This window comes from Cnephaeus nilssonii (genome assembly GCF_951640355.1).
Source record: "Cnephaeus nilssonii genome assembly, chromosome: 15".
NCBI classification, from domain to species: domain Eukaryota; kingdom Metazoa; phylum Chordata; class Mammalia; order Chiroptera; family Vespertilionidae; genus Cnephaeus; species Cnephaeus nilssonii.
The window spans coordinates 10356354-10375544 of NC_137086.1; the positions used below are offsets into that span (position 1 = coordinate 10356354).

The following is a 19191-nucleotide window of genomic DNA, read 5'->3' on the forward strand; positions in this document are numbered from 1 at the left end:
CATGTTTTGATGAACTGTTGCAGGGCAGACACTGATGGGAAGTACAGATGCCTGCCTGAATCTGCTTCCTTTCTAATAGTGGAGTTTCTAAATCAGTTAAGGGAAACTTTTTCTTTCTACTCTGCCAGGCAATGTGCTTGGCTAATACTCTTGCGCTAATAATCTCTTAGTTTGTACAGCACTTTCACATACGGTATGTCATTTGATTTTCAAAATCCTTTGAAGCAATTAGAGCAGGGCATAGCCTTCTTTTACAGATGGGGAAACAAGCTCAGATTTTTTGCCAGGTGGCTAGGAAGTTCTGGACCCCAGAGTCAGTTCTTTAGTTTTGGGATGAAACCTGCCATTGTTTCCACTGCACAGTACAACTGAGATAAGAGCACCATGACACAGTGACACAGAAAGACTGATCAGTTGCCCTGGCTGGTGTGGCTCAGTTGGTTGAGTGCCATCCCATGCACCGAAAGGTCACTGGTTCGATGCCTGGTTAGGGCACATGGCCAAGTTTTGGGTTCTATCCCCAGTTAGGTTGCGTATGGGAGGAACAGATTGATGTTTCTCTCTCACATCAATGTTCCTCTCTCCCTCTCCCTAAAAGAAATCAATTTTAAAAACTATTTTTAAAAAAGATTTTTTAACCGACGGATGAGTTAAAAATTGTTCTCTGGAGCTCAAGTTCCTTAGAAGTTTGGTGGGGTTTCCATTTTGAAAGTAAATTGGACACTAACTTTGGTTTTGCTAAAGGACTGATTTTTTTTTTTTCACGTTTTAAATTTGCATGAGGGTAATAGTTCTGAAGTGAGTCCCTGTACTCTCCCTTCTTTTCCCTTGAACTCAGTATCACTTATATTCATATGCATCTTAAGTCTGCTCTTCTAGCCAAGGCCTCTCTCAAAATCTGGTCTTGAATTTCCAACTGGAGAACATTACCACATGGATGGATCCCCACTCCCCAGCACCTCAAACCTAAGTCCCAAACCAAATAACTTCCCCACAAATAAGCTCTGGTCTCTCTTATCTGTATTAATTGCATCATCATTCTCAACAACACGCTCCGATTCATCTCTCCAAATTGCGGAAAATTATCCCTTGTAGCGCCTCATGCTATCCTCTTTCTAACCCTGTTAATCACAGACCAAATTCAGGACTTACCTTTCTTTGAATGATTATAGTAACCACGTTCGTGCCTCTTACATTCACCCTTCACACAGTCGTCAGAGAAATCTTTCTAAACACAACCTTCAGAATCTATTAGTGACTACATCTTGCCTATAGTTTACCTGAAATCACTCTACATTTTAAGTATCATAACTTTCCATACTCTAAACAAATGATCTTTATTCTTGAATTTACCGTGTTCTCACTTCCATGTCCATATCATTTTCTTCCATAGTTTGTAATACTTCTTCTTTCCCCTTCCTGCTTGTCCTTCAAGGCTTCAATTTAGATGCCCTTTCCAAGAAGTCTTTACTGGTCCCCACACTTAGATCTTAGTCCCCTCTTCCGTGCTAAACTTGACCTGGGAGGACAGCTAAAACTTGAGGCAATGGTAGCCAAGGGTAGTGGTTCTCACCCATTTTTTCACACACCTTTGCATCAGTAACAATGGTTCACTATTGCCGAGATTCTCAACCAGGTAGCACAGTACACACCCTAAGGAAGGACTCTCAGAATCTGTGCAGAAGATGTGTGTTGATTAAACAACACTAAAATGTGCTTTTAACAACCACTTCTAGAGAAGCCCTCTACTTTGTCAGCCCCATGAGAAGCAATGCCCTAGACACTGATCCTCAACTTTATAAGTTCAGAAACTCAATTTTGTCAGCTCATCCAGTGATAATTGGGCCTTAGGGTATGGAGACATACAACTCACAGTCACAGGAGGATGGTTTATAATCCTAACCAACATAAAATGGAAGACCAGCTTCCCAGTGATTGAACTACTTATGACCACCTTCTAGTATCTAGATGGTAACCCAATAGGTAACCCACTATGAGAGGTTAAGGGAAGACTGGACTGACAAAACACTGATTTGATCTTGGGCAAGTCAAAGCTTTTCTGAATCTGTAAACTTGAGACAAGATCGCCTGCATCATAAGGCTTGAATAGCACATATGGACACAGTTAATTTTTTTTTTTAATCCTCACCTGAGGATATTTTTCCACTAATTTTGAGAGAGAGGGAAAGACAGAAATATCGATGTGAGAGGAACACATCGATTGGTTGCCTCCTGCATGAGCCCCAACCAGGGCCTGGGCCAGGGGGGAGCTTGCAACCAAGATACATGCCCGTGACTGGAATCGAACCTGGGGCTCTTTGGTCCACAGGCTGACTCTCTATCCACTGAGGCAAACCGGCCAGGGCTGGACACAGTTAATTTTAAAACGTTTTTACATATAAGGAACTTACAAAGCAGAGGAGATTCTTGTCAAGGATTTATCACCTATTCTAGGGCTTGCAGCACAATTTTTGCTCTATTGAAAAATACATTTTTTTTTTGTAAACTTGGTATGCAAGGCCAGATATAGTGGAAGAACTCTATTATTCCTAACAAAAATGGAAAGGCATTTTCTTGACCCCTGTATGAGTCTAACCAAATCTTCTATTTGAGCAATGACCCATAAATAATATTGCTGTTCACCTACTTTCCCCATCTGAACTTAGGAAAAATAAGAGAAAGTACTTACTAATGACAACTTTAATGTGAACATGTGTTTGGCCCTCAAGAAAGTGTCATAAATTAAAGGGAAGAGCAAGTTGCCATTGAAAGGAGTACATGATGCTTAGGGACGGATGGCATGCAGTTTCTGGACCCAGCTGATACTCAAATATATCAAAGCAATTCATAACATCAGTCACTTGAACAATCGGAACTTCTTCAAATACTGATTCACTTCTTCCTTGGGGTAGGGACGGAGTGCAATGCAGGTGGCGACATTCTCTGGCTGCTCCAGCCATAGCATGTGGTCGATGTTCTTCTCTTGCAGTGTCCCAGCCAGCTCCTTTAGGGTGGTCTCATCTGGGGCCTACAAGAAGCAGGACACAGAACGTAGATTGAATAGCCCATTTAGGAGGTATCAAATCCATGGGCAGAAATATGGGGAGGAGGAGGGCTCCCCTTAACTGAAAGTGGAGGAACTGATCTCCCAAAGGAGCTGTAGAGCATGTCTCCAGAAGTAAGAGCTTCATTGCTCCATTTTTCATTCACTCTCTGTAGGACATTAGATAAATTGCTTGGGGGCTGGGGAGAAAGGGAGAGGCTTAATTTTTCTGTTTAGAAAATGGGAGATTTTTCTCTTCCTTCTTGAAATGCTGCAGGCATTGTCAGTAATTACGCTCTATACATTTTCTAGTTCTCTTGTGGCCGGTGCCCAAATAGCTATCCCTAATGCTTCAGCCAGCTCTCACTTTAAGAGTTGCCTACTGAGGACACATTCCTAGAGCAGACATTACAAAGGGTAAGCTCTGTTTGGCCATCTGCAGAAAGGACCTTCCCGCTATCGTACACCCCTGGTGTTTGTGACGCTCCGTTCAATGTACACCAGGGTTCACATTTATTTCCAAATCATTTGGCGTCCTGTCCAGGGAAACGCTTCAGTCTCACTGGCAATAAGAAATCCCGAGTCCTTATCCTGGGTCGGTTTTGCGGGAAGGGAGGGTAACAATTTTATCCGAGCGGCGGCATTAATTTTGCACTCGGATGTTGAGTGTGACTCGACACGGTTAGCATCGGTAGCAGGAATCGAGAAAAAAGCAAGCGAGTGCAAAGGGTTAAAAGGCGGGTCTCCCTCCAGCCTCCTCGCGCACAGGTGTCACTAAGACGGCCGCAGGTGAGACCGGAGGGGTGCGAGCCCCTTTAGTAACGGACCCGATGACCACTCTTCACTGTCAGACCCTCCCCGGCCAAGGGAAGACTCTCTGAGTAATAGCTCCAGTGACCCCAGAAAGCGTTCCCAAACCTTAGATGCTAAAGACTCCTCCCACTAACACCCGGCCCCCCAACACGAAGTTAGGGCCTCTGACTCCAGGCCACACCCACTTCCGGTCTCGACTTCCTCAGCGCTCCTCGCCCCGCCCCCCCCCCCCGCGGCCCCGTGCCTCACCTCCAGGACCACCTTGCGCATGCGCCCCAGCTCCCGGAGGTAAGCCACAGTGTGCGGGTGGTCGCGGTGAACGTGCAAGGCCGCAGTGGCTGCGTGACAAGCCTGCGCTACCAGTGCGCCCGCCGGCCAGGAGAATGGAGCCTGCGATAGGTCCTTTCGTAACACCAAGTATTGTACCAAGACCGGCGGCTCCGCGCTCGGTGCCGCCATATTCCTGCCCAGCAGCAAGGCCTGGCCTAGGCCGCGGTGCATGCTGGGATCAGGGAGGGGCCCTGAGCGCGGCCATGTTTTTGTACGGTGGCTGCGCAAAGCACGCTGGGTCCGACCGGCTGGGGTTTTGAAGGCGAGGATGGCGGGAACTCGTCCCTGGGCTGCGTGAGCCAGAGGAGAGGAGGTAAGGGGGAATGAGGTCCGGTGAGGTTCGAGCCGGTGGCGAGGGCGGAAGGCTAAAGGGCCTCTTGCAGCTCCCTGTGCCCTCGGGAGCGCTCGGGGCCGGCGAGCTGGATGTGGGCACGGCCTGCTGGCACCCGGGGAAAGGGCGGGTCAGGGAAGGGGGGTCCTGGCAGTGACACTCGGGGTGTTGGTCTACCGTCTAGGTTTGTCTGAAGGTGGCTAGATGTGACTCCCTTGCCATTTTCCCTTTTGTCCGCAAGGAAATCTCGGTTCTTGTTCCCGGTGCCTGGACAGCTTCCTGGGAAGGCTTGTGGATCTGGAAGTCTGAGTAGATGGAGCTGGCGAATACTTCAAGCCAAGAGGGCGGGTCCAAAGGAGGTATTCAAATGGTTGTCTTTGTCGCTTTGCTGCTGCTGCCCAAAGATGACACCCCCTCTCCCCACCCCACCCCGCCTGGGTGATGGCGCTTTTCCTCTTCTGTCCGGTGCGACCTGCCCTGTGCGGGAGCAGAACAGGGAAAGGAGCTAATACCAGCGCACCCGCCTTGCGCCTCACAGGTTTTGTGGTTTTTACAATTTGAAGGCAAAACCCCCACCTGCAAGAAGTTAGGATTCGCTTTATTGTCAGCCTGAGGGACAAGCAACTAAGACCGTCAGGGCAAAGTTACTTCACGTGTTCCTAGGCTCCTGCCTTTTTAAACCCATAGTTTGCATTCATAATACGCCGTGTCTCTTTTCTGGGCTACAGTTGTAGCCAGTGAGGTCTCTCTCTCTCTCTCTCTTCCCGGGATTTGGGGGGCCATTTCTGCATTACTCCTGTGGAAGAGGCAGTGCCAGGCGGTGGCTTTGGCATCGGTTAGATCTGGGTTTGAGTCCTGGCTCTGCCGTTGTAAATACGGTGGCCTTGGGCAGGTTATTTTACCTTTCTCTGCTTCCGTTTTTTACCTGGGAAATGGAGGTGAATAACAGCATTGTGGTAATGTTGTGGGAATTAGATAAACAATTCTTTTCATGTTTCTCACGGAAAGCATTTAACACGTACCGTGCATATGTAGGAAATATTCAGTAAATGTTGTAATTCTTTACATGTTTTGCAAGTAGATAACCTAGCACAAGTGTGTTGACACGTAGGAAGAGTTCAGCAGATGCTTTATCGGAGCTTATTAGCATTAGGAAAACACGACCCTTACCGTACCGGCACCCCTCAGAGATATTCCAGGTTCAGTCCTAGAGTGCTGCCATAAAGCAAGTCAGAATCTGCTCACTGGTGTGGGATGTTGCTTTTCATTTGAAAAAAAAAGCACGCGTGTGTACACACACACACACACACACACCCCACACACACACCCCCAACACTGTGAAGGGCAGTCAAGGACGCACAGTACAGCCAGGGGCGCTTGTCTTGGTCCTTAGTCAATCTCTAGACCAGTGGTCGGCAAACTCATTAGTCAACAGAGCCAAATATCAACAGTACAGCGATTGAAATTTCTTTTGAGAGCCAAATTTTTTAAACTTAAACTTCTTCTAATGCCACTTCTTCAAAATAGACTCGCCCAGGCCGTGGTATTTTGTGGAAGAGCCACACTCAAGGGGCCAAAGAGCCGCATGTGGCTCGCGAGCCACAGTTTGCCGACCACGGCTCTAGGGAACTGAAATTTGCCTCTGAGTTTCTGTCCAGCAGTAAGAGTGTTTTCCTCTCTAATATTTGTGGACAGTTCTCTTAGTTTGTGTTGTACTAATATTTTTCAGAGCTTCAAAGAATTATGTACTAATATTTTTCAGAGCTTCAAAGAATTATGCTTTAGCACTTTGGGAAAACATGCATAAAAACCAATTTAAGAAATAATTCTACATTTTAAAAAACAGTTTCTGAGAGAGCCAGTGAATTTGGTGACAGTTTTCCGCTGGGTTATCATCACCATGATAACTGAGATTAGCTATATTCAGAGAATGTTCTTTTTCGGACGTTGTCCTGGTTAGGGACTGCTTGCCTGTACATGTACATCAGTGTTCAGGCTAAGAGGCTGCTGATCTTTGGCTTCTGCTGTCAGTTCTTCTGGTTTTATAAGTTGGGGGCAGTGTCTAACAATGAACTAGCCACAAAGTTCTGAAAAAAAGGGGCGGGGGTCACCTTTTACTCTTCCCTGAAATGCTTTCTGCTGCCAGAATTAGAACCCCTTGGCTTCTTGAGAAATCCTCTCTTTACTTTCTTCAGGTGTTCTAGCTCACTTGGAAAGACTAGAGGCTAAATCCCGTAAGAAATTTGAAGAGCCGCAGGGAGCACAGGGAGCGGAGAGCGCTCTTGGAAGCAAGATTCGAAAACTGAGGAGTCTGCGAGACAAACTCAGGGCCGAAGTGCAACGACGTCAAGCCAGAGTGAGTGGGGGGTGGTCGTTGGCAGCTCCCTGGGGTGTAAGGAGCATGGCCTGGGAACTCGCACATCCGTATGTTGTGACTTCAGTCCTTGGTCCCTCATCAAACCTGTCGGTCTCAGCCGATACCTGTATCAACTAACAGTCCTCAGGCCTTACCGATGGCCCCGCAGGATCTTTTAACCTGCCCCCCGACGTGAACCTGTTGCCTCCGTCTCGGCCTGACTTGAGTCATTGGTACCGTGTCACTGTGCCATTTTTCTGTTGCACAGACTTGAAGCCTCACAGTAAACGTCGACTCTTTCCTCTTGTCAGTTTTCTGTCTAGCCCGGGTCCAGCCAGCAAGAACGCTCACATTTTCTTTTAGGTAGTCTTTGTGCTTCCTCCACTTCCTTCTCCACTCCACTGCAATAGCTCAAGTATCATCCACATCTGCTGTAAGGACTTAGCAGGTGATTGGGATGCCGGGATTGTCACAGTAGTCTGCTAGTTGGTTCTCTTCTCTAGGATTTGTACTCCTCCCGTAAATCCTACACAGCCAAGAAAATGCTTTCCTGAAACTCTGTCGTTTCCTTGCTCAGAACCTTCACTAACCATTCCTTGCCCGTGGATATGGTCAGCCTTCTTTTTCTCACCTTCCCACCTCTCTTCCGTTTCCCTCTTTACTCCCTTCTCTCTCTTCCTCCCTCCCTCCCTTCACTTTTTTATTAAAGTAAAATATAGGAGTAAATATATATAAAGTGCACAAATCTGCAGAACCTTTTACAAAGTGAACACATCCTGTACCACACAGATCAAAGCAGAGAATATTATTAGTGCCCTAAGTCTCCCTCTTGTATCCTTCTAGTCATTTCCCTCAAGGTAACCACTATTCTGATTTCTGTCATCATACATTGGTTTTATCTGTTTTTGAACTTCATATAATGGTTAAAATTATAAAATTCATGCCTGGCTTCTTTCTTTGGCTGAATATTAAGTCTGTGAGATTCATCCACGCTGCATGTAGTGGTCATTCTTTTTTTATTGCTGTATAGTAATGTCATGTTATGAATATTCCACAATTAATTTACCTGTTGTACTGTTGGTGACATTTGGGTTATTGGGGGTTCCACTTTGGGTCTATTAAGAATAATGCTGCTGCCCTGACCAGTGTGGCTCGATTGGCTGGAGCATCCGCTCCACCAAAGGATTACAGGTTTGGTTCATTGGGGCATGTACTTGGAAGCAATCCATGGATGTTTCTTCTCTCCCCTCTCCATTCTTCTCTCTAAAATCAAAACACACACACACACACACACACACACACATTCTCAGGTGAGGCTTAAAAAGAAGAATGCTGCTATGAATATTCTTGTTCCTGTTTTGGTCTAAAAATATACACTTTTCTATTAGGTATGGATTTGGTAGAATTGCTGGGTCACGGGTATGCATATTAGCTTTAGTAAAATACTGCCAAATAGCTTTTGAAAGTGATTACACCAATTTTACATTCCCAGCAATATTGTATAAGCTTTCCATTGTTTTGCATCTTTATCTATAATTGATATTGTTGGTTTTAAAAATTTGACATTCTGGTGGGAGTATAATAGCATCTCGTTGTGGGTTAATTTGCATTTGCCTAATAAGTAATGATATACCTGTATTGGACACTTCAGAGTCTTCTTTTGTAAAGTATGCTTTTCAAGGCTTTTGCAAAAATTTTATTGGGTTGTCTACCTCATTAAATTGTAGAATTCTTTACGTATTTTGGATATGAATTCTTTGTTGGGTATGTTTTACAAATCTTCTCGTACATTGTAGCTTGCCTTTTCATTCTCTGATGGTGTCTCGTGATGAAAGTCTTTGTTTTAATGAAGTTGATTTAGGAATCTAATTTTATGCTTACCGCTTGTTTCCTTTTACTAAATCTTTGCCTGGAGGGTGCATTGCCTGCAGAATGTTGGGTTCCCTTTTTGATGGGACCTTGGCTCATAGAAAGGCTGTTTTGGTAACCTTGGCCTCGTTTTTGTCTTAGTGGGACTGCTACACAGTCTGGCCTGTAGCTTTCTATTTGACCCATATGCCTTGTATACACATCAAATGGGAAAGCCCAGCTAAGCTCAGAGCACTTATCTTTAACGTTCAGTCTGGCTATTTTGGTCGTTCTCTAATGCCTTCAGACCATTTTGTTTATTGGCTTGTATGTAAGCTTAGTTTTAGAGCTGCTTTTGAGGGGAACCTGCTATATAAGTTCTCAGAGGGAGAGTTAGTCTGAGACTGACTATTGGGCCATTGCTCTAAGGATACATCTCAGAGTCAGTATTTCTTATCCTGGCACTTGAAAGCTTGCACAGTCTGATCCAAACCAACTTTCCAGCCTTGCCTCTTTGCAATCACCCTGTGCTCATACTAGACTTTCTTCACACCCTTTTCTTTAGCCTCTCACAATACTCTTCAGGCCAGCACAATCCTAGCACTGTGACCCATGAGATTCTTCCTCTACTATGAATTCGTAGCACTGGTAGACCACTGTAGCATTTCTTCATTCATTGTGTAATACACATTCTATTCAGCTTTATTCCAGTTAGACGCAAGCAGAGACTGTGTGTTATGCCCCTTTGTACCATCTGATTTGCTGCCTATCTTTCAGGTAGAAGCCAGTGTAGAACCTGACCAAACATTTGAGGTCAGTGAGCAAGAAGTTTTGGAAACAAAACGAGAAAATGTGAAATCCATTCTGCAAGCATATCGTTTTACAGGTATTCCTTTTTCTGACCTGTTTCAGTCTGCGTCTTGTCTCTACTGAGTGAGTTTGCTAGTTGTATTGTTAGTCCTGGACTTACTTCTTCAGCATTGGTTTTGCCCCCTCAATGTACACAAAAAACTGGCATAGTATTTGTAGGCATCTTTACCTACAGTATTGGCCTCTTGGTGCAGCAGATTGATTAGTAGCTGGTTTCACCTATTCATTTTAGCTGTTCAATGTGTGCCAGACCCTGTACTAGAACTTTACTTCTGGCTTGCTTTATGCCACTGGTCAAATAGTTTGAGCCCCTCAATTCTCTGTTTCACCATTAATATGGGGATTTAGTCTCATTCTCTATGTCATAAGAGGATTGTGGGAAGAACTGGGGACTATCATAAATTATTTAACACTCAGAATAAAAGAGAATAGGTAAATTGAAATTTTCAAAATCTCTTCCTCAATAATTGCTATTTAGGATTTTTTCCCCACCATCCCGTGGTTTTAACTCAAACTCAAAGTGAGAGTTAATGAGGGGAAAGAGTCTGATAGTCACTCATTCAGCAGACACTGGAGTACACACTGTATGTGGTAGGTGGTGCTGGAGCAGCTGGTATGGACAGATGAGTAAGACACTAACTTTGCCGGACATCTGCTGAGGTGTTGTCCTGTTTGCCTCAGGGCTCAGTGGGAAACTGACCAGCCGGGGAGTCTGTGTTTCCATCAGCACTGCTTTTGAGGGGACCCTGCTGGATTCCTATTTTGTGGATATTGTCATACAGAAGCCGCTTCGGATACATCACCATTCGATTCCAGTCTTCATTCCCCTAGAGGAGATCTCTGCAAAATACCTACAGACTAACATTCAGCACTTCCTGTTCAGTCTCTGCGAATACCTGAATGCTTACTCTGGAAGGAAGTATCAAGCAGATCGACTTCAGGTATCTGCCTGGAATCTTACATAGCATTTGATGAGCCCAAGATAGGCTTAAAGGGGACAAAAAAGGGTCAAGGTTTTGTTTTTTCCTTAATGTTTCATAACTGAGTTAAAATTTGACTATTATCCTTCTAATACTTGTTTATTTTTTATATACAAGCTATTTTCTACTCTCTTTTCTTACCTGTTGAAACTCTGGATGATGTTGAAGCATGAATACTGGTTAAGGAGTTATTCACGCCTCAGTAGTGATCTTCAAGCTTCTATATTTGACCCTTTCTTCCCCTCACAAAGTAGTAGAGTCCAGTAGCTATACTGTTAATTCAACAGGGATTGATAGAGCACTTACTATGTGCCAGGTGCCTTGCTGAATCTGGAGTATAGATGCAAAGCAGAATAATGTTTTCTGAAATATCAGAGGAATACTATCTATCTTTGCCTGAACTCTTCCCTACTTTCTTAGGATTGCAATTGAGCCTGGGGTTGGGGTAAAAAACAAACAAACAAAAAACCAGGCTAGAATGAATGCAATAGGGAATAAGTGACTCTTGTAAACTTAGTGTTTCCCCCACTATGCATTTGGAATGACATTGAAGCTCCTGGTTGTCATTTAGATAAACTGATATGTATAAGCAGACAGAAAGCATCTTAGCCCTATGTATGTCAATGATATTCTTGGCAGAAATAGTATCCCCCCAGCCTCTGGCCATTTACCTAAGTGCTCCTGCAGGTCTTCCTAGGCTTCCGCTGACTCTTAGTTATCCTGTAATCTCTATCATTAGTCCTTTTTACAGGCCTGTCTCTGTCCTTTATTTATCTGAAATCTAATTAACGGGGCCCTATTTTTGGTAGTCACTGTTGGAAGTGTCACAGCCACTCTGCTTTTAGAGCTGTAATTGTCTATACTTTGTGTCTGTTTTGATCCCCGCCTCCATTAGAGGGACTTTGCAGCCTTTCTGGCCGGGCCCTTGCAGAGAAACTCACTGTGCAACCTGCTATCATTTACTTACAAAGCGGAGCGGAGCGGCCAGTCCTTCCCACTTTGTGCTAGACTGCTATATAAGGACATCACAAGAACCCTCCCAACTGACGTCACTGTTACGTACCAAGGTAAGAGGAAGGGTGCCTCAGTGAAGTTACATAATAAGCTCTGGGTTACTCAGGTTCAGTGAAAAAGGGTAAAACAGGCAGAATACATGAGTTGGACCTCTTGAGATACTGTCTTCTGTTTATATACCATAAGCAGAAAAATATGAAGACTATTTGTTTCTACCAGTTTTTCCTCTTCTCTTTGTAAGTGAATAAACATAATCATCATCATTTTCCCTCCTAATTTGCTCCTTCCAAATCAGCCAGTGTTCTTTCAGCTTATAATTTGTTTTCATTGGAGACTGCTCTTGAAGAGACAGCTAATGAGGCTGAGTCATAGGGCCAGAGTGGTGCAGAGAGCCAAATGGACGTGAAAAGTCAGTATACATTGAGCTCTCTAGAGACTATTCAGTAAATGGGATTTTTTTTCAGAACTGGCTGAGATTGGTGTGCATGTGTATGTGTGACTTGTTTCAGTTAAGTGTACCATAGTAATGTACATGGGCAGTAATGACAAAAAAGATAAAATGTTTCTAGGAGCTGCCACAGGTTTTATACCATAGGTATTTTAAATTCTCACCCAAGGACATGCTTATTAATTTTAGAGAGAGGGATACATTGATGGGAAAGAGAACAATATACCTTCCACATGTGACCCCACCGGGGATCGAACCTGCAGCCTTTCAGTGTACGGGACGATGCTTCAACCAACTGAGCCACACCAGTCAGGGTATACCATAGGCTTTCTATTTCTCTGGGCAGAGTCTCTTCTAAGTTCCCCATCTCAAAATTGCATTGGTGTAATTAGAGCCAGCCTCTCAGCTCCAGACCAAAAAATAAGTTACCTAGGTCCAGAATATTAGTGACCCAGGTTCTGATTCTCCCAAATGCACTGATGAGATTGATAGAATCTGTCTTCCTTAGGAATGGATGCACTGTCCACCTCATGGGAAGAAGAGCGAGCTTCCCATGAGAACTTATTCTGTACAAAGCCCCTTCATCAAGTGTTTGCTTCATTTGCAAGAAGAGAAGAGAAGTTGGATATGAACCTCATCTACTAGAATATTATTTCCATTGAGAACGCATCAAAAGTGAGTAAACAAGTACTGTACACAGTCCCAGGCAAGGTCATGGGACTGAAAACAGTTTAAAGGCTCAGACTCCTTACAATGGAGACAGATACCCACCTCTGCAGGATGCTGAAGGGGCAAGTTTGAGTCTAGACTGGCAGTTTTGGACAATTCTCCACAATTGCCTGGTCAGTTGTTAAATGCTCAGACTGGGTTGTAGGACAATAGAAGGCATTTTGTGAAAGAGGAGTATGTACTATTCAACTAAAGAGTATTTCTAACTTTTATACAAGCTTTAATTCCATCTCGTTTTCCTAATTGAGACATTTGAAAAGAAAGTTTTTAGAACGTTTGGTTCATAGGAGATGAATCATATAGTTAAGAAAGGACATGTGTTTAGTCTTCGGTTTGGACCAGCATATTCTAGACCGCTGCTTTTGAAGAAGGTGGTGTGAGAAAGTGCTATTAAAGTAATCAGGGTTCTATGTCTCACTTTGCTTCCTAAAACATCTCAGTAGAAAGCATGGTCATAAGTCTGCTCATAAGGGGAAGCAGACCTTCCCTCCATCTCCTGGTCTGACAACCAGGGCCTTGGATCTGCTGGCCCTTTCTTTGGTTTAAGGGAGTATGTGGAGGGCCAGTTTACAGATGTGTCTAGCTGGCTAGATTCTGCCATTTCTAGTCCTGTCCCGTTTTGGCCAGTCACAAATAGAAGTCATTACTACCCACGCCCCATGCACTCTAAAATGGTCACTTCCTAGACCTGGTGACCAGGATGTAACCTTACAGGTGTGGGGGCTCCAGCTAACCCTGGGAGGAGCATGCAGTGGTCAGTCAGTCAGGACCACCATTTAGAAGAAAGCACCCAAAAAGTAAGAGATGTCTTAGTTCAAGCTCTTGTGCCTTCCAGGAAGGTGGCGAGTTAGCAAAAAGCACTTCTCTGAGGAGAGGTATTAACAGGATTTTCACAAGGATCACATTCAAGTTGAAGAAAGCTTTTAATAAAAGTCTTGTTCTTTATCAATACCTGTAAATTCTCTTTTAAAGCAGTAGCAAAGGCGACTGTAGCAAGAGCTCAAAAGGCAAGGCAATATCGGAAAGTGTTTTTTAACAGAAAGTTAAAAATATAAATGTAGATCTGTTGATATATTTTTTCTTTCAGAAATAAATTCCCTTTCCCTCCCACCAGGTAAAAGGAAATATTGCACTTTCTGCTCCCATGACTAAGGTGACAGGGGTTCCAGAAGAACCTTTCAAGATTATCAGGACAGGGCCCTTTGACCTAGCTCCGATCACACGGAGACAGGTCTCCAGCTTGTGCTCTCTGCAGAATGGAAAGCACTGCTTTCAAGTTACAGCTGGGAGCAGACCTTCACCAGCATCGGGGCCCTGCCACGTCTTCCCCTCCGGCTGAGCTCCCACCTCCGGTACATCCTGCTCACAGTGGCCGTGGCCTCTGTGGGGGAGAAGGGCTGCTCCAGTACTATGCCTAAGGCCCTTACTCTGGGGAAGCTACAGGCACACTGAGGAATAAATAGTATGGCCACCCTCAGAGCTCACGAAGTGAAGGCTTGAGGAGATTTTTAAATCTAAAGTCTATGTGAGTGTGCACGTCAGCAAGTTGGGACTGTTGGGACTTAGTTATTTGTCCTTTCCCAAGGTCTTTGATTCCAAAAAATACATCCTCCCTGGGGCTAGAAGCCATTCAGGAGTTGTCTACTACCTGGTGGGGCAGGGTCACAGAGGAGCCATTCGGGAAGGCGGCTGGCTTATCGCGCCCCTTCAAGAAAAAGGTTAGCAGCTCCCCCTTCCCTTTCACAAAGATGGGCCCCCGTCTCACAAAGCGGAAGCCGTACTCCCGAAGGATGGCTTGTGTTTCTTCTACCACCTGTAGGGGAAGCACACAGTACAGAGCTCGGGGTTAGACAGGGAGCCGACCCCAGGCGGCCCAGATGAGATCTCCACGTGACCTACAGGTCCCAGTCACTCCCCTACTCCATGCACCAGAACACGGCGCTTTGCCTGGGGTCCTCCCCTCGCCCAGAGAGTCAGTGCGCTCTCCTCAGATGCCTGTGTGACAGCATCTGTTTGGGAACTTGTACTCTCCGCGCTTGTTCCCTTTGCCCCTTTTGTGGAACTTTCTTGCCGGGCCCAGGAGACAGAGATCAGGATATCCTTACCCAGAACTTATTCCCAAATTTTACAAACAGGGTCAGTGTCTTTTCTCCCTTCTGCTACAACTAGCTCTGGAGGCATTTTTCCCACCTTGCCCTTGCTCTCCCAGCACTGCCGAGGTAATGTTCTGGGCCAATGAGGAGACGGTGCCCGGCAGAACACACTATTCCCTGCATCTGAGCACATGCTCAGCTCTGTTACTGGACAGACCTGAATGTTACCCATGACCCCTGTGGACTCCATCCTGCTGGCGACATTGACTGTATTGCCCCAGATGTCGTAGTGCGGTTTCCGGGCTCCGATGACCCCAGCCAGGACCCCTCCTTTGTTCATGCCTAGGGTAGAGGCATAAAGTTCAGCACAGTCACACCTCTCAGAAGCTACCAGGTTCTCACAGAATTCACCACCTGACCTCTACCACAAAGCTGTTTATATTTATCCTGCCTTCACCAGGTACTTGGCACACGGTCAGCTGCCCCCATTATGCTCATTAACAGTACGGAAGTTGCCAGTTTCTCCAACACAGACCTGGCACTTTAGGTCTCCTGTGATTTCATCAGGAGTGAGCCCCCAATTGTCTCCACATTCCCATAGGGGGTAACAGATGACTAATTCTTAACAGACTGGACTGAAGTGAACAAACCCCTCAATATGCATAGCCAGGTTGAGAAGGAAAGCATCACTGTAAACACTGGGACAGGGATGGCTAGCCAGGGGTCAGGTTTCGGCCTGGTCATCTAGAAGAGCCTGAACTAAAGGTCCTTCCAGCTCTGAGTATGGGACCCTACCCCATCTACATGCGTCAGATCTATAAGCCTCTCATCCTTCCTGGTGATTGCCGACCCCCGTGTCAGAAGGGCGCCTAGAGCCTTACCTATGCGCAGCATGAAGTTGTTGAAGGACTGGTTGTTGATGTTCGTCAGCGTATCCTTCATGGCCAGTGCAAAGTCCGCCAGATCGGCCAGGTGCTGCCAGCGCTCCTTGTCTGACTTCTCCTCCTGAGCCGGGGAGCGGCAGCGAAAGCATCAGGAGCCACTCTGGGCCCATACCCGCAGCAGCCTACTCCCCTCCTCTCCCTTCCCCGCACCCCCTCTTAACATTCTGGAGGTCAGACCCTTCACCTAGTAAAGGCCTGTTCTTCACTTTTTCCCACAAAGGAGTCAGGACCCTCTTTAGCACCCTCTGTCACTGTGACAGACTGGGCAGTGGTGGTGGGGAGGACAAAGCATGCCCAGCCCATTTGCCTCCTGTCTGCTGTGTACCTGCTTAAGAGTCACGTCTCTTCAGCTTGTCCGAACCTGGTCTTAAACTTGGGATAGCTGTGCTTGTTTTGATTCCTCAGCTAGATTATAAGCACTTGAGGATTAGGTGTGTTTCTTTAACCTCATCCATCATAAGGAGATGGCGGTTGTGATGTTTTAAGAACAGCTGTTGAGCTTGTTTTCTCACCTCTGGTACCTAAATCGAGCTGGCTTCACAGGTCCGATTTAACAAAACCATTCCCCGGTGTGGATGTGTTCATGGTACCGTAATTGTGTAGATGGTTCTGTTGCCCAGCGCTTAGAAGGGAGCACAGCCACAGTTCCACAAAGCATCTTATGCCTCACCGAGGCCGTGAAATAGCAGTGGCCTGCTGTGTGTGTGTGCTGTCATTTCTGCTCATTCCACTTTCTCAGGAAACCCAGTGTTAAATTGGCTCGGTCGTAGTGGTGTGTGTCTGTACTAGTGCAAAGGACCTTTGTACAACCGTGCTTAATGTTAGTTGCTCTTGTAACTCCTGGTTTCCCACGTGCTAAGTGTGGGCTGCCTCCTACCTCAGGAGGCAGAGCCCTGTCTCCTCTCTAGCCATTGAGGTGGTTAGGTACCTTGCTGGAGCTGGTGAAGCCGTTGGTGTTGACATCTGGGGTGACTCCTGAAGCTGCCATATAGGTACTGCCAATGGTTTTGATCTTGGTGATGACCCGGAACTTGGGATTGTCTAGAAGCTAAGACCAGTATTAAGAGAAAACTGTCAGCAGTCAATTGGGATCCATGAGCCAACTAAATGACAGGTTTTCCTGTTTACAATTACCCCCACAAAACATCATGACAGGTTTGCCTGTTTACAATTATCCCCACAAAACATCCGAGAGATGCTTTTCTATAAAAGCTTTATTCTGCCATTTATCTGCCATGTGATCCTAGGCAAACTTCCTGATTTCCTGAGCCTCAGTTTCTACAACCTTAACATTGGGATAAAATTGCCAATCTCCTAGGGTGGCTGAACGTATATGTAAAAGCATTTCTCTTGGTGTATAAGTTACCTAATAAATGTTTAATGAATCTGAATTTGAAGGTAGGAGGCATCAGAGGAACCTTAGGGTCTTGTTTTGGCCGGTCTTTATCCTGTGAAGTTGTAGGTGATTCCCCAGGCTCCCCTCTCACCCCCCCAGAGCCAACACCAGACAGCTATAGAAGCCCGTACATTACCGGGAGGGGATTACATAGGAAAATGTAGCCAGCTAGAGCAGGGGTGGAGAACCTTATCAACTTAAAAATTAGCCTGCTATATTTGGTCAAATATTTAATCACTTCACCCCTAATGCCTTGACCGAGCCAGACGTTCCCTCCCCTGAGCTAGAGTAACTCCAGTTTCTCTTGGACTCCTGCACCCTGTCCTGAGATACAATTTGAAACAAGCTGACTTTGTAGCAGGAGGGGAGCAAGATGGACACTCACAGAGTCAAAATCTGAGATGATCTCATTGAGGAAGCGCAGACACTCAATGCCACCATTATTGATGCTCTCCTCTGTGTAGAAGTCAGCAAAGTTGGGCAGGGAGGCAAACATGACTCCAATCTCATCATAAGACTGGCTATACAGCTCCTAAAAAGAGGCAGGACCAAAGTGCTCAAAGACTGATTAAATATTGTGCTATAGAAATGTTATCTTCCACACCCACGATAGGTGCACTCAGCTTGTTGGACACATATCTCCCAGATTATCCCAACTCTGAATTATTAGAAAGCTCTCATCACAACTGAATTAAACAATAGCTTCTCTAGTCCCTGTAACAGCCCTAGTTGAGGGGAAGGGAGTTGGGAAGTGAGGTAGAAGCAGCATTCTACTTGAGATCACAGCTGGCAGAAACGGAGGCTCTTGCCCTGACCGGTTTGGCTCAGTGGATAGAGCGTCGGCCTGCGGACTCAAGGGTCCCAGGTTCGATTCCGGTCAAGGGCATGTACCTTGGTTGCAGGCACATCCCCAGTAGGGGGTGTGCAGGAGGCAGCTGATCGATGTTTCTCTCTCATCGATGTTTCTAACTCTTTATCCTTCTCCTTCCTCTCTGTGAAAAATCAATAAAACATATTTAAAAAAAAAAAAAAAGAAAGAAACGGAGGCTCTAGCCAAAGTTTCATCTTCTGAAATGGGCCTCGCACAGGTGTGTGTGTCCCCCCAGAAATAGTGTTTGTAGCAGGCCTGGGTTTAGAGGTGCTCCCTAGCAGAAAGCCAGAAGATACAACCTCCTGGCTCCAGGCCATAGCACGAGGTCACCCCTCACCTCATCTCTCTTCTTGGACCCCAGGAAATGGCGTGCCACATGATCGGGCAACATGTTGGTGACCAGGGCCTCATTCCAGCGTCGCATCTCGTAGACACGTTCCTTCTGGTCATGGACCTCAATCTTCCACAAGAACAGTGTCCGTGCGAGTTTTTCCACCTGCAGACACATGCAAGGTGTGTACGCTCTAAACTGGCCATTTGATGGGAAGATGAAAACTGGGAGGAAGATGGCTACATGGCAAGGGAAAGAAAAAGACCACCCACAGCTGCAGTGAGGATCCCAGCCTCTGTGGTTACAGCAGAGATCAAAGGCACCTTCTGGACGTGTGGAGCCTCCAGGGACCTAACCAGCTACAGGTCTGACTTGCGGGATCTCCTAGTCCTGGGAGGAGTCCCATTTCCAGCTGGCCTAGAAGTGGCTTAGGAAGGCTGTACTTCCCCTGGCCAACCACTGGGTGGTACTTGAGCTAACATGGAGCAGTAAGTCCCTTACATGGATACTTTCCTGCCCGCTCTTTTTTCCCCTTTTAACCAAACAAAAAACTTCATCCGTTCAGTCCCTTTCTCGTCTGGCTCCGTGGTCAGTGTGTTAATGTCCCCCAGAGCCTGGGTGAGTGAAGATCCATGAGCCCCTGGCTTAGGGAATGGAGATTTTACCCAGGCTCTGATGCCCTTCCCCCATGCTTCCTTCAGCATCCTAGAGCGGGTCAGAAGAAAAGGTCAAGAACTGTTTGCTTGTATCACTAAGGAAGAAACCAGAAAAAGGACAAGGTGGTGGCTTGACAG

General features: G+C 45.9%; 3 protein-coding genes across 5 annotated transcripts in view; 1 reads left to right on the forward strand and 2 right to left on the reverse strand.

The window, feature by feature from the left end:
* Positions 1 to 2682: 2682 nt before the first annotated feature.
* On the reverse strand, positions 2683 to 4402 carry PTRHD1 (peptidyl-tRNA hydrolase domain containing 1). Its single transcript, XM_079791911.1, has 2 exons — positions 4106 to 4402; positions 2683 to 3028 (listed from the first exon to the last, which is right to left on the reverse strand). The coding sequence occupies exons 1-2, from the start codon at positions 4355 to 4357 to the stop codon at positions 2858 to 2860; spliced, it is 423 nt and encodes a 140-aa protein (XP_079648037.1). The 5' UTR covers positions 4358 to 4402; the 3' UTR covers positions 2683 to 2857.
* Positions 4390 to 18568, forward strand: CENPO (centromere protein O; the record flags this gene model as incomplete). Its single annotated transcript, XM_079791912.1, is given in 8 exon segments — positions 4390 to 4437; positions 4439 to 4499; positions 6713 to 6873; positions 9499 to 9607; positions 10273 to 10532; positions 11467 to 11638; positions 12542 to 12708; positions 18428 to 18568. Coding segments are annotated over 7 exon segments (948 nt in total). The 3' UTR covers positions 12679 to 12708; positions 18428 to 18568.
* ADCY3 (adenylate cyclase 3) overlaps positions 12721 to 19191 on the reverse strand; it is a 55770-nt gene continuing 49299 nt past the window's right edge. For all 3 annotated transcript variants that reach the window (XM_079791907.1, XM_079791908.1, XM_079791906.1), the window contains 6 exons: positions 18404 to 18562; positions 17581 to 17727; positions 16728 to 16847; positions 15737 to 15860; positions 15073 to 15197; positions 12721 to 14575 (listed from right to left, as the gene is read on the reverse strand). In XM_079791907.1, coding sequence (XP_079648033.1) covers positions 14393 to 14575; positions 15073 to 15197; positions 15737 to 15860; positions 16728 to 16847; positions 17581 to 17727; positions 18404 to 18562 — 858 coding nt within the window. In that variant the 3' untranslated portion in view covers positions 12721 to 14392. The remainder of the gene's footprint in view (positions 14576 to 15072; positions 15198 to 15736; positions 15861 to 16727; positions 16848 to 17580; positions 17728 to 18403; positions 18563 to 19191) is intronic.

Coding starts and splice junctions, on each gene's coding strand:
- PTRHD1 (XM_079791911.1), bottom strand. CDS start 4,357: ATGCACCGCGGCCTAGGCCAGGCCTTGCTGCTGGGCAGGAATATGGCG. Junction 3,029..4,105: donor TGCGCAAGGTGGTCCTGGAG/GTGAGGCACGGG, acceptor TGCTTCTTGTAG/GCCCCAGATGAGACCACCCT.